The sequence below is a fragment of the Dryobates pubescens genome, chromosome 20 (genome assembly GCF_014839835.1).
Source record: "Dryobates pubescens isolate bDryPub1 chromosome 20, bDryPub1.pri, whole genome shotgun sequence".
Lineage (NCBI taxonomy): Eukaryota > Metazoa > Chordata > Aves > Piciformes > Picidae > Dryobates > Dryobates pubescens.
In genome coordinates, this window is record NC_071631.1 from 8,010,379 (window position 1) to 8,022,460 (window position 12,082).

General features: G+C 56.2%; 1 protein-coding gene across 1 annotated transcript; it reads right to left on the reverse strand.

The window, feature by feature from the left end:
- Positions 1-6,625: 6,625 nt before the first annotated feature.
- On the reverse strand, positions 6,626-12,000 carry RPA2 (replication protein A2). The gene is made up of 9 exons (XM_054171039.1): positions 11,861-12,000; positions 11,566-11,678; positions 11,193-11,294; positions 10,998-11,111; positions 9,441-9,515; positions 8,693-8,806; positions 8,284-8,394; positions 8,011-8,105; positions 6,626-7,255 (listed from the first exon to the last, which is right to left on the reverse strand). The coding sequence occupies exons 1-9, from the start codon at positions 11,874-11,876 to the stop codon at positions 7,171-7,173; spliced, it is 825 nt and encodes a 274-aa protein (XP_054027014.1). The 5' UTR covers positions 11,877-12,000; the 3' UTR covers positions 6,626-7,170.
- Between the last annotated feature and the right edge of the window lie 82 nt (positions 12,001-12,082).

A 12,082-nucleotide genomic window follows, 5' to 3' on the forward strand; every position in this document is an offset into this window, starting at 1 on the left:
TACACTGATGGCATCATTGTGTGGGGTGACACCAAAGAGGAAGTTTATGAGACAGGGAAGGAATTAATCCAGATTCTTCTGGAGGCTGGGGTCACCATAAGGTCAAGGCACCTGCAGGAGAGATCCAGTTCTATGGGATAAAATGGCAGGGTGGGTGTCATCAACAGAGCACAGCTCTGTCTCCACCCACCAAGAACAGGCCCAGGCTCTCCTGGGTGCTGTGGATTTCTGCATGTCCCAGCCTATAGTCTGACTGTGAGCCCTCTCTGCCAAGTGACTCAGAAGAAGAACAATTTCCAGTGGGGCCCTGGGCAGCGGCAGGGCTCTGAACCAATCCAACAGGAGATGGTTCATGCAAGAGCCTTTGGACCAGAGCAGACAGGAGAGGACATTACAAACGTGCTCTACAGAGGGAAGAACAGTCCCACATGGAGGCTTTGGCAGAGAACACTAGGGGAGACAGGGGGGCAACCTCTAAGGTTTTGGAGTCAAAGCTACAAAGGAGCTGAGGCCAACTCCACTCCAGCCAAAAAAGAGATACTGGCAGCATATGAAGGAGTTGGAGCTGCCTCGGAGGTGATGGGTACAGAAACACAGCTCCTCCTGCCCCCCCAGCTGCCAGTGCTGGGCTGGACCCTCAAAGACAGAGTCTCCTCTGCCATCACACAACTGATGCCTGTCGTAGTTTGGGCTGGGTGCCCTCTGCTACAGGGGTGTTTCCTGTGTCCAGAAGTCCATCCCAGTGGGTGGACTCAGGAAGTTAGGTATTTCTACCATAATCCCTTGCACCACTATCAATTTTGCGGTGGGGTCTGGCACTTCCTCTTTCCTTCCCTCTCCGAGACTTGGTAACTGGGGGAGAGATCTCCCGGCCATGGGCCTGATTGGGCCCAAGGCCACAGGGGGATGGGCAGTCTCAGGCCTGGCCAGCTGAGACTAGCCCAGCAGAGGGAGGGGGAAGAAGGAGCCCTGGGGGTTTTGGATGCACCCTCAGGTGGGGGTTGGAGTCTTTCTGGGTTTACTTTGGTTCCTTTCTTGTCACCATGTTTCCTTTTGTGCACACTCACTGTTCTCTATTTAAACTCTCCACTACTTTTGCAATCAGTTTGTCTGAGTCGTTATTTCTGCCTGTGGTGGGGAGGGGGTCTGCCCCAACCCATTACAATGCCCCATGGAGAGAGTGGATGGCACTGCTAATACAACAGGCTCCAACAGGGAGCCCCAACCGCCCAGGAACCCTAGCAGTCATCACAAAGTCATGAGATTTTGGGATGTCACCAGAGGTCTACAGACCATGCTGAGGTGTCTGTAGACCACCTCATGGGCTTCCTCCTACAGGTCTTTGAGTCAGTAGTAACCACCCAGACCAGCATCACCCCACCAGCCTGTCTCTTAATTCTTCAGCACATTCTCCATCACCCCTGGGCAGAGCTGGGTCCCTTCCAGTTGCTCCTGCACAGAAGGAGCAGCTGCAGCAGCTCTCCTTGCTGGGCTGTCTTTGCCCAGGCCGTGCAGAGCTGTCCATGACAAGATTGCAGCCCTGCCAGCTGTGCCCCCATGCCTCCATGGCTAAGCTGCAGGGCTGGGGACTGCACACAGATCTCTTCCAGTTTATTCCCCATGCAGTGCACTGGGGGAGAGGCACTTCAGAGAGCTCAGCTCATGCTGGAGTGCAAGCCCTGAGCCAGCACTGCCAAGGACCCCGGCAAAGCTTGTCACAGGAAACTCCTTTATTTACAACAGGAAAAGGGGAGCTTGAGTTTCATGGTGAGGGGGCTGGGGCTGTCAGTATCGGGGCAGTGGAGGGGGTGGAGGAGGTGGAGGGGGTGGGGGAGGTGGAGGGGGTGCCAGGAATGTGGAGCACGGGTGGCGAAGGAGGGGTGATGGTGGCGGGACCCGGTCTGATTTGGGTGACAGCGGGGGGGTCCGCTGGGCTAAGGGGCTTTGGGGCCGCACGGGAGGCGGTGATGCTCGTGGGAGAAGGGGGGTTGGCGGCCGGGTGGGACGTTGAGGCTTGCGGAGGGTCTCGGGCTGCTCGCCTGGCTGTGCGCTGGCCAGGAGCGGGGTGCGGGGGGACGCTGGGCGGGACGGAGGCGGTGGCCGCGCAGGACGGAGCCGCGGCGCCTGGCTTGGGCTCCGGCCGTCAGGCTGGTCGTGGGCTGGCCGCCGGTGTTTGGCTGCTCCGGCAGCTTTTGCTTCCCTGTGGAGAGAGGAGACCCTTGAAGTGCTCGGCTGCTGCCGGAGCTCTCTGCACAAGCACCAGGTCCCCGCTCCGCAGCAGCCACACCACAGCCGCTTGCTACGAGCAGCCGCCGGGGGCAGCGGTGGGGGAAAAGCAGCAACTCACCGTTGTCTCTTCTTGCGGCGGCACCACAGCCCCAGGTAGCACAGCAGGATAGTAACTGGCACGGAGACCACGATGGAAGCTGTGGCGACCATGCAGTGCTGCAGCACGGCCTGGGGACACTGTGAGCTTCTGCTCCTCTGCTCACCGTCCCCATTTGCCATTCTCTCCTCGCCCGTATCTGCAGGAGCAATGGGAAGGTTAAGTCTGTCCTCTGCACTGCCAGCAAGCTTACAGCACCCTGGCTCTGCCCAGGCAGTTCCTTGCTCCCTCCCCAGTGCTGGTGCCTGGAAGCACAGTCCCAGCCTTTGGCACAGGTTGTCTTACCCAGCAGAACTCAGGAGGCCAGAAGGAGAGGACGGGGGAGCACAGCTGCCTGGCTAGCTGCTCCTTCCAGGGACACAGACACAAAGCATCCCTGCAGCAAGGACTGCCACCCCTCCATCTCCTCACTCTTCCTGGGCCAGTTCCCACATCCAAAGAGGACACAGTAGGGCTTTCTCTAGAGGCACTTGAGCACTGCTCTCCCCTTCTGCCTCTCCTCCAGCATGGGCATTGCTTTTCAGCTCAGCTCATGGAGCTTAGAGTTGGGACCGACCCCTTGACCCCTTCTGCCCCCTGTGCAGGCCATAGTGTGGCCAGACCTGTGTCTGCAGCCTCCCCCTGCCAAGGCTCACAGCTAAGGCAGAGTGAAGGATGCTCACCCAGTTCTCTCTGCACTTCCTGCAAGAGTTTCCTGAGGGCTTCGTCAACCTTTCTGGAACTCTTCCCCTCCTCAGCTGGGTGATTTGCTCTTGGAGGACCTAGGGAGAAGGCATTGAGCTGAGTTTCACACAAACAGACTACATCAAAGCAGTGTTTGACCCGTGAGGTCAGCAGAGGCTCACCCCTGCGACGCCGGCCAGGAGGCAATGGACCATGCAGGGGAGGAGCTGGGAGAGCCCTCCCTGCAGGCACTCGCTCCGTGGGCTCTGCCTTGGCACCACGATCCAGCTGCAGAGCTGCAGAGCTGGGGAGTCCTTCCTCATCTAGAAGCAAGCACAGATGAGAAACATTTCACTGCATGCTGGGAGGCACTTCTGCCTCAGGCACCTGCGGGCTCTGGAAGGGGCTCAGGCAGCAACGTGGCAGCAAGAGGAAACCACAGCTCGGAGCTGCTGACCTACTCTCTGCTGCTGTTCCAAACAACTCAGGAGCCTAAGGAGTGAGGGGTTTCAGGCTGGAGACAAGCACAGGGTGCGCTCCTGTAGGCAGCTTCCCGTCTGGAGCCCAGTGTGACACCTTAGAGGAAACCAGGGCTCACAAATCACTTTCAGTGCTGATGGATGCTGCCAGCTGAGCACGGGACAGCACCTACCTGACCAGCTGCTGGCCTCTGGTTCTTTGGCAGATTCTGGGGGTGAACCGCTGCTCCCTTCCAGCACCTCCTGTTGCTGCCTAGGCTCTTGCTCCCTGCCTGAAGAAAGCAAACCAGACAGCTGGGTGAGATGGAAGCCTTCTCCATCAGGGAGATGCCATTTCCAGGTTGCAATGCAGCTCAGAGACATCCAGAAGGCTGACAACAGCAGCAGAGAGAAGGATACTCACCTTGTTCTCTCTGCACTCCCTGCAACAGGTTCCTGAGGATTTCTTGAGCCTTCCTGGAGCTCTTCCCCTCCTCAGCTGGGGGATTGGCTCCTGGGGGACCTAAACAGAAGGGACTGAGCTGAGTAGCACACCAATATACTATGGGAAACCTGCTGTGTCTGGGCAGAGCTGACTCGCAGAAGCTGTCAGGGCTCACCCAAGCAGAGGCCAGCACAGGCAGCTCTGCGTCCTCATGCCTGCCCAGGTGCCCAGCCAGGTGCCCCTTGGGCTTGGAGCTGGCACCTCTCAAAGGGAGACAGAAGCCTTGCCCTACCTGTGCCGTCTGCCTGAGCCTCAGTCCTGGAGCATGGCTGGGAAGCTGGAGTGTCTTGGCCTACAGCCACATCTGCAAAGAAGCACAGGGGAGAAGAGCTCCTGAGACACAGCCACAGACACCTGTGCAGAGGGCAGTGGCACCGAGTGCCAGTCAGAGCCGGGCACCCCACAGCTCTCAGCTCTGCCCTGCACTCAGCAGCAGGCTGCAAAGAGTTACCCCTGCCTGCAGTGGCACCGTGCTGGGGCCCAGCTAAGCTCTGAGCTCGACCCCAGGCAGTCCCTGGCTTGGCAGCCCCTGGCTTGGCAGCTAGCAGAGAGCGCACAAGAAGCACCTCCTTGGCACACTGTCAAGGAAAGGGACACCGAGGATGTACCTCCGCGATGCTCCATGGGATCTGCCCCGAGTCCAGGATCCAGCAGAGGAGCTGGATCAGCACAGAGGCCTCCATCCTCTTCTGGAAGCAAGCACAGATGAGAAACCTTTCACTGCACACTGGCAGCCGCTTCTGCCTCAGCAGCTTGCGGGCCCTGGCAGGGGCTGGGGCAGCAAGGTGTGAGCAGGGAAGGTGGAGACTGATGAAGCTGCAGAGGGGCCTGGGGGTCTCAGGCACCCAGAGCAAAGCCTGACTGAAGCCCTGGAGGGAAAACCTTCCCCCAGCCTCTGGGGGGAAAGAGCCTCTGGCCAGGAGAGGCTGCAGCAGCACAGCTGCTTACCTGCTCCTCCTGCTCGCAGTGGAGCTGCACCAACAGCCCTGACCTGCAGGGCCGCGAGGAGGAGGAAGAGGAGGAAGAGATGGCGAAGGAGGGCCATGGCCCTCTGCTCTCAAGCCATGCTTCTACTGCTGCTTCTGCTGGCTGCTGCCTGCCTGCTGTCCTGCAGTAGGGGAGCCCACGGCCTGAGGGGATGTGCTTCTAGCAAGCAAGGCTTTGTGATGTCAGAGGCCATGGTGTGAGCTCAGAATAAGGCCCAGGCCCCTCACGGCCATGGTGCGGCCTCAGGCCCAGGGTAACAGCTCCTGGGGTGCTGATGGAGAGCTGCTGGAGCACAGGCTGGAAAGCTTCCCTCCTGAGGAGCAGATCACATCTTGCTGGGCAGCTGTGTCCAAGGGCTGGCCACAGGATGCTCTCCTGTAGGCAGCTTCCAGTCTGCAGCCCAGTTGGACACCTTAGGGGGCCCAGGGCTCCCAAGTCATCCGTGGAAGCTGACTTTAGTACTGAAAGGCTGCAATAAAGTGTCCCTAAAAGCCTTCTCCAGGCTGAACAATGACAGCTCAGTCTTTCCTTGTGGCTTTGTAGGATGTACAAAGTGTCAGCCAAGAGACCCACTGCAGTGGCAGGGACCAACAGGTGTTTAAGTCACCCTAGAACGCAGTTTTTCTTGCTCCTGGGCTAAAACTAATTGCTGGCCTATGGCTGGGGAGAAGATGGGCTGCAGGGAGGAGGAGGGGAGCAGAGCACAGAGGAAACTACAACTGAACACGCCAAAGTGTTTTCCTTGCCTCCTCTTTTTGAGGCAAAAGCACTCTGAGCTTGGATTTCAGTTTTAAATGCAAGCTTTCTGCTTCTTCAGACCTGTCCCAAATTGTCCCTCTAGCTGGATGACAGCAGATGCTTCTGCATGCTTTAAAGATCAAAGAGCAAATGGAGACTAGGCAAAGACTTAAACTGGCACTCATTTAAGCTTCAGCTAGAGTACTTTTGGGGGCAGAAAGGATTCTGGCTCTATTTGGCACACTGAGACAAGGTGTAGTACAATTATTTAATCTCCTGGTGTCAGACATTCACTTCAGTCTGACTCTTAAAGCCATACTTCAAAAGCTAAGGACACAGTAGGTAGAGTTCAAGGAACTCTGAAAGCATGAGCTGAGTTTTGACCCATGTTAGATCAGCAGAGTGTTTTCCTGATGAAGGCAGTGGAACATCTTTAGGAGGAGAGCCTGAGGTAGCTGAGGGCTCTGTAGCTTGGAGAGGTGCCTGAGGGGTGACCTCACTGCTGTTTATGATGATGTGAAGGGTGAGTGTCCAGAGGCTGGAGCCAGGCTCTGCTGGGTGATGCTCAATGACAGCACAAGCAGCAATGGTGGAAGCTGAGGCAGAGGAAGTTCCATGGAAATGGGAAGGAAATTTTCTTTCCCTGTGAGGGTGACAGAGCCCTGGAACAGGCTGCCCAGGGGGTTGTAGAGTCTCCTCTGGAAGTGTTCAAGACTTGTCTGGATGTGTTGCTGTGTGACCTGCCCTGGGTGACCCTGCTCTGGCAGGGGGGTTGGACTGGAGGAGCTTTTGAGGTCCCTTCCAACTGCCCACATTCTGTGATGCTTCAGGGCAGAAGAAGAAAAGCCTCTAGAGCCACACACACATCCAACTTAAAATTTTATTGGAAACACTCAAAAGGTCTGGTAACAAGGCCACCTGGCAGTACAAATAGAGATTGAAATTAATGAACTAAACCAATTAAAAAGATCAGTTCATGATTACTGTCCATGAGTGGAATACTACTCTTGCCTACCCATTTTGTAACTGAAATGACATGACATGAAAGAAATGACATGAAATTAAAATGAAATGTGACCTAGGAGCAACAGCTCTAGAAACAGCAGATCTGCCCAGGACCAGAGGGCAAGACTACAAAGGGGTTCTTCTTTCTAACACAAGCATCCTCAAAAAAGACAAAAGCCAACCCCAGGCTCTGCAGCATTCAGAGTTCACCTCTCCCATGTCTGCTGATGCTCTCAGTCACATGGTGACAGCACAGAACCAAATCCAGTTAACAGAATCCTTGTCCTTGGAGTGCAAGGGGGAAGCACTCACTGGGATGTCCAGAGGCTAGAAAGAGCAAAGATGACCTTCCACAGGGCAAGGCTTGGCAGGATAACTTGATACACCAACAAGAGTTTGCTTGGAACTAGATCCAGCGGGGGCCAACCTCACTCAGCATCTGTCGACTTATAGTGGTCATCGTCCACAGTGGAGTAGATGTGTCCCTCGCTGCTAAGGAATTCCACAGCTTGCCTTTGAAGACAAAAGAAGCAACAGTCAGCAGTTGTTAACTATTTCCTGTTGTCACCTTTCCCTCAAGGATTTCCCACTTACAGACCCCAACTCTGCTGCTCCTGTCCAGCACCTGCCAAGGGGAGCTCCCAGTGGCTCCACGCTGTGAGCAGTTTCAGTGCTGCTCCACCAGGCAGCAGATACAGAAAGCTTCTCCAGAGCTGTGGCAAAAGCAGCTCTTAGACTTCACCTGCCACAGAGGGGAAGGTCCCCACTCGCAGTACTTGCCAGGTAAAAGCAGTAGCTACCACCTTGGTTTGAAGGGGACAGAACACAACACAGAAAGATGTTAATTACTGCCTCCAGGCTTCAGTGGTTTTCTAAGTCTTAGAGAGAAGCTGTAAGAGACAACAAAGGAGAAGAGAACAGAAACAATCTGTTCCCAAGTCTGACTGGTGTGCAGACAGCAAGGCAGGCCTTGAACAGGAGAAAACACTGCTGAGGCACTGGGTACTCCCAGCTGCCTGTTAACTTTGCTCCTCAGTTACTGAACAGCTTGTTTTGAAAATCAGGAGGGAAGCATTTCAGCATCCCTTCCACTAGCAATGGCTGCTTCAAGAGTCCAACAGTTCAAGACTCCAACTCTGGCTCATTGCTGCATCCCACTGGGAACACCTGCAGTCACCAGTGCTGTGTCACAGCTGAGGATCTGGGCTCGCCCACCCTGGTCAGACCCCAGGGAGGACTGCCTGGATTTCCAGAACATCCACACTCACTTGATTGTTGACATGCTCATACTGTGGAGCTGAGCCTTCAGCTCTTGCAGACTCATGCCTTCTGGGACAAGGCAGTTTTTGATCAAGTTCAGCACCTGGGAAAACAAGAACCACCATCAGCATTCAGCTCAGCATCAGCAGTGGACAGCGAGGTGGGAGAGGAACTATCCATCGTCAAAGAGTAACTGAGCTTGCACTGCTCTGTCCTATACCATGCCACAGCAGCATCCACTGCCAGCAGCATCCACTGCCAGCTTCTGGAGTGGCACCCACCTGGCTCTGGTGTGCTGTGAGTCCATTCAAGGGGAGGCTGCAGGCTCCTCCGTAGCTGCCCATGTCACCCACACCAGCCGAGGGGAATGACTGCGGCCCTCTCACTGCTTCCTGCCATGGCAAGAGAGAAGTGGCTCTGGTTACACAGGCTGCAAGCCCAGCACAGGAAGGACCTGGTGCTGGGGCAGAGCAGCAGTAATTACAAACAGATTCCCCAAAGAAACCCAACAGCCTCTCCCTGAGCTGCCAGGACTCCTGCCACGCCTTCACTGTAGCCTTCCAACAGCATCAACCTTCCTAGCCTCACAATCTGTGTATCAGGTTGAGTCCAGTGGAGCAAGAGGTCCCTCTCTGGGGGTAGAGTAACCCAGTAAGGGCCAGAATGGAGTCAGGGTCTCCAGGCACATACCATGAGATTCCTCCTGAGGACCACGTGTGCATTGACGATCTCCAGGATGTGTGTGGTGAACTCATTCATGTTTTCCAGAGGCATAATCTTAAAGGCCACCAAACTTTTCTTATTCTTTCAGAGAACAGGGAAAAAAAAGCAGGAAAAATAAAGACAAAACAATTAGCACAACAGGAAGAGATTGAATTATTAACAGCCAGTCTGAACATTCCCTCCAGGAACAGGGAGCCTGACTGCCTCTAACCTACCCAACATGTTCTGACTGGCACTGGGAGGGGTGAGTTTGCAAGACAGTGCAGACAGGACAACTCCTCCTTCCAACCAGCTGCTCATTAACTGCACTTTGCCTTAAGGCAGCCCCTGTTATTTGAGCATGCATTTGTATGTTTAGTTATGCTGTTAAGAGGTTATCTCAGCACATAATATGCTACCAGAAGCATCCCCATTACCCAGAACCCAGCCTGAGCTCTGCAGTACAAATACTCCAAGAACCTGGAGGCCAGACTCTGCTCCACTGGAGACGAGGTACTGATGGAGAGGGGAGTTTTGAACAGGTCCTCTGACCTTTGCATTGAGGAACAATTAAAGTGTTACTAAACACAGCCCTGGCAGAAGCATTCAAGGATTTGTCCACAGGAAAGGATGAGAAAAGACCACAGTGAAGTGGATATTGTGAAGGCAGCCCACTACCACTGTGCCAGCAACCCTTGTGCCACCACCCCAGCAGCCATGGGCAGCACCACCTTACCTGGAAAGAGCGAAGGTGACCAGCTACCTTCACATAAGTCCCTGGGGGGACCACAACATTCTCACCACCTGCCTCCTAGCACAGAGGAAAAGGAGAAAGAAGGCTTTGTTGAGCCACATTTCCATTTCTCAGTCACCACAAGAAATGATTTGGAAAGGAGGCTTATCCCAAGCTCACACTAACAGCACACACTCCTACGGTCAGCCAGAACAGCCAGGGAACTGCAAAGGAGAACAGGCAGTGGGTGCATGGCCTGTGCACCCCACAGCAAGCAAGGCCACCTGGCTGCCCTGCTGGCTGCCCCCTCAGAGAGACCTCCACAGAGCAATGAACACCCCAACAGTGACAGAGCAGGAGATCAACTGTGGAGCTGGGCCAGGGGAATGGAAGCACAGAAACATGGTGTGGAAGGGACCTTTAAAATTCATCTATTCCAAGCCCCATATAGCAAGCAGGAACATCTTCAGCTAGGTCAGGCTGCTCAGAGAAGCAGGCCAGAACCTTTTGTGCAGTTGTGCTAAACTAGCAGTTAAGCTAACTGAATGTCTGCCTGCTCCCCAAAGCTGTTCAGCTGACCTCAGGTGTTTGCCTGCAAATGTCTGTTACAGTGGCACAGACCCATGAGAGTCCAGGCAAAGTTATCAGCACTTCAGGAGCCATGCATCACAACGTGAGGCAGCATCCACTGGTAAGTGTCTTCACCTCAGTCTCTGAGCCACATCTGCTCACTCTCTCTCCTTGTATCTCTACAGAGAAGCACTGAGCATGCAGCTCTCACTTCAGCCATGGAGTAACTGCTGAGCTCCAGCAGCTAAACTCTGAACAAAGACAGGCTGAACAATCTGCATGGATTACAACACAGGAGTCATGCTCAGCACCAGTGATCCCTGCTCCAGCAGCACCTCAGAGATGTCATCCACAAAACACTTTTCAGAAATGCCCCTTCTGTTTGGCAGGTCACAGAATGGTCTGGGTTGGAAAAGGCCTCCAAGATCATCCAGTCCAACATCAATCCAGCACCACCACAGCCACTAAACCATATCCCCAAGTGCCACAGCCACACCTTTCTTAAACACCTCCAGGGGTGGGGACTCCACCACCTCCCTGGGCAGCCTGTGCCAATCCCTGACCACTCTTGCAGCAAAGACATTTTTCCTCATCTCCAACCTCCCCCTCCCCTGACACAATTTCAGGCCATTTCCTCTCATTCCATCAAATGATCCTAGGAAGAGCTCAATCCCCCCTGACTGTAACCTCCTCTCAGGGAGCTGTAAAGAGCAATGAGGCCTCCCTTCAGCCTCCTCTTCTCCAGGCTGAACACCCCCAGCTCCCTCAGCTGCTCCTCCCCAGCCCTGTCCTCGAGACCTTTTCCCAGCTTTGCTGCCCTTCTCTGGACCTGCTCCAGCAACTGCAAGTTCTGCAAGGAGCTGGGATTTGAACTTTATGATCCTTACGGATCCCTTCCCACTTGAGACACTCTGTGATTCTGTAACTTTTCCCTCTTCACTGCTCCCCAAACCCTCTCAGAAGCATGTTCCTAACAACTCGAATGCTTACATCAGTATCCACCCACTGCCTGACGTCCATCGGGGCTGCTGTCATATCATCCACTTTGTAGAGAATGTTTGTCGGGGCTTTCTCAGCGTGCCGAACGATCCCCACGATGGTGACCTGCGGTGGAAGAGGGAAGCGTTTATCTGGGGAGGCCCCGGGGAAGGAGTGCGTTTCACCTGCGGCCCTCCCGGCGCTCACCTGGGAGATCTCCACGTCGCGGATCCGGAAGGACTCGTCGACCTGCTCGGCTGCCAGCAGCTGCGACACGGTGCAGGGTACGATGTTCTGGGAGCGACTTCTCTGCAAGGGAGCGAGGGGCCGTCAGCGCCGCGGGGAGCGGCCGCCCCCTACCCCTCCCCTCCGGCCGCCCCGCTCCCTTCCCCTCCCCTCCCTTCCGGCCGCCCCCACTCCGCTCCCCTCCGGCCGCCCCCACTCCGCTCCCCTCCGGCTGCCCCCACACCCCTCCCCTCCGGCTGTCCCCACTCCGCTCCCCTCCGGCTGCCCCCACTCCCCTCCCCTCCGGCCGCGGCCCAGCGCCTCTGAGCCGGCCGAGGGCCCACTCCCGCCCTACCTGCTTCTTCTCCGCCTGAGTGCCGGCAGGGGAGCCAAAGCCGCCCGGGGACTGCGTGTAGCCGCCCGGAGGCCCCGAGGTGCCCATGGAGCTGAACCCGCCGTCGAAGGTACCTGAGGGCGAAGAGAGAAAGCCCATGAAGCGGTGCCGGTGACGCGCCCCTCGTTCCCGCCATCACAGGGCGCGGCGGCGGCCTCCGTCGGGCCAAGCACCCCCGCATTGAGCCCAGGCACTGAGCCTGGGCACCGATCCCGGTCCGGCCCAACCCGACCCCGCCAGCCCCGGTCCCCCGCACCGTGCCCGCTCCACATGGCGGCAGCCGAACGTCGGGAGCCAGCCGCCCGCGCGCACCAGCCGTCCTCGCGCCGCCAGTTCCTGCCAATCCGTAGGTGCCGTTCCGCCGACCGGCGGCCAATAGCGACCTCCCGTCTTCCGGCTTCTTCCAATAGGGTGAAGCCACCGTGAAGCGACTGCTGCCATCTTGAGTGCGGGTACTGCCCGGCTCCCTGAGCGGCAG

Coding starts and splice junctions, on each gene's coding strand:
- RPA2 (XM_054171039.1), bottom strand. Junction 9,516..10,997: donor GGCAGTGGGTGGATACTGAT/GTAAGCATTCGA, acceptor CCTCTGTGCTAG/GAGGCAGGTGGTGAGAATGT. Junction 8,106..8,283: donor TCACAGCACACCAGAGCCAG/GTGGGTGCCACT, acceptor TTGTTTTCCCAG/GTGCTGAACTTGATCAAAAA.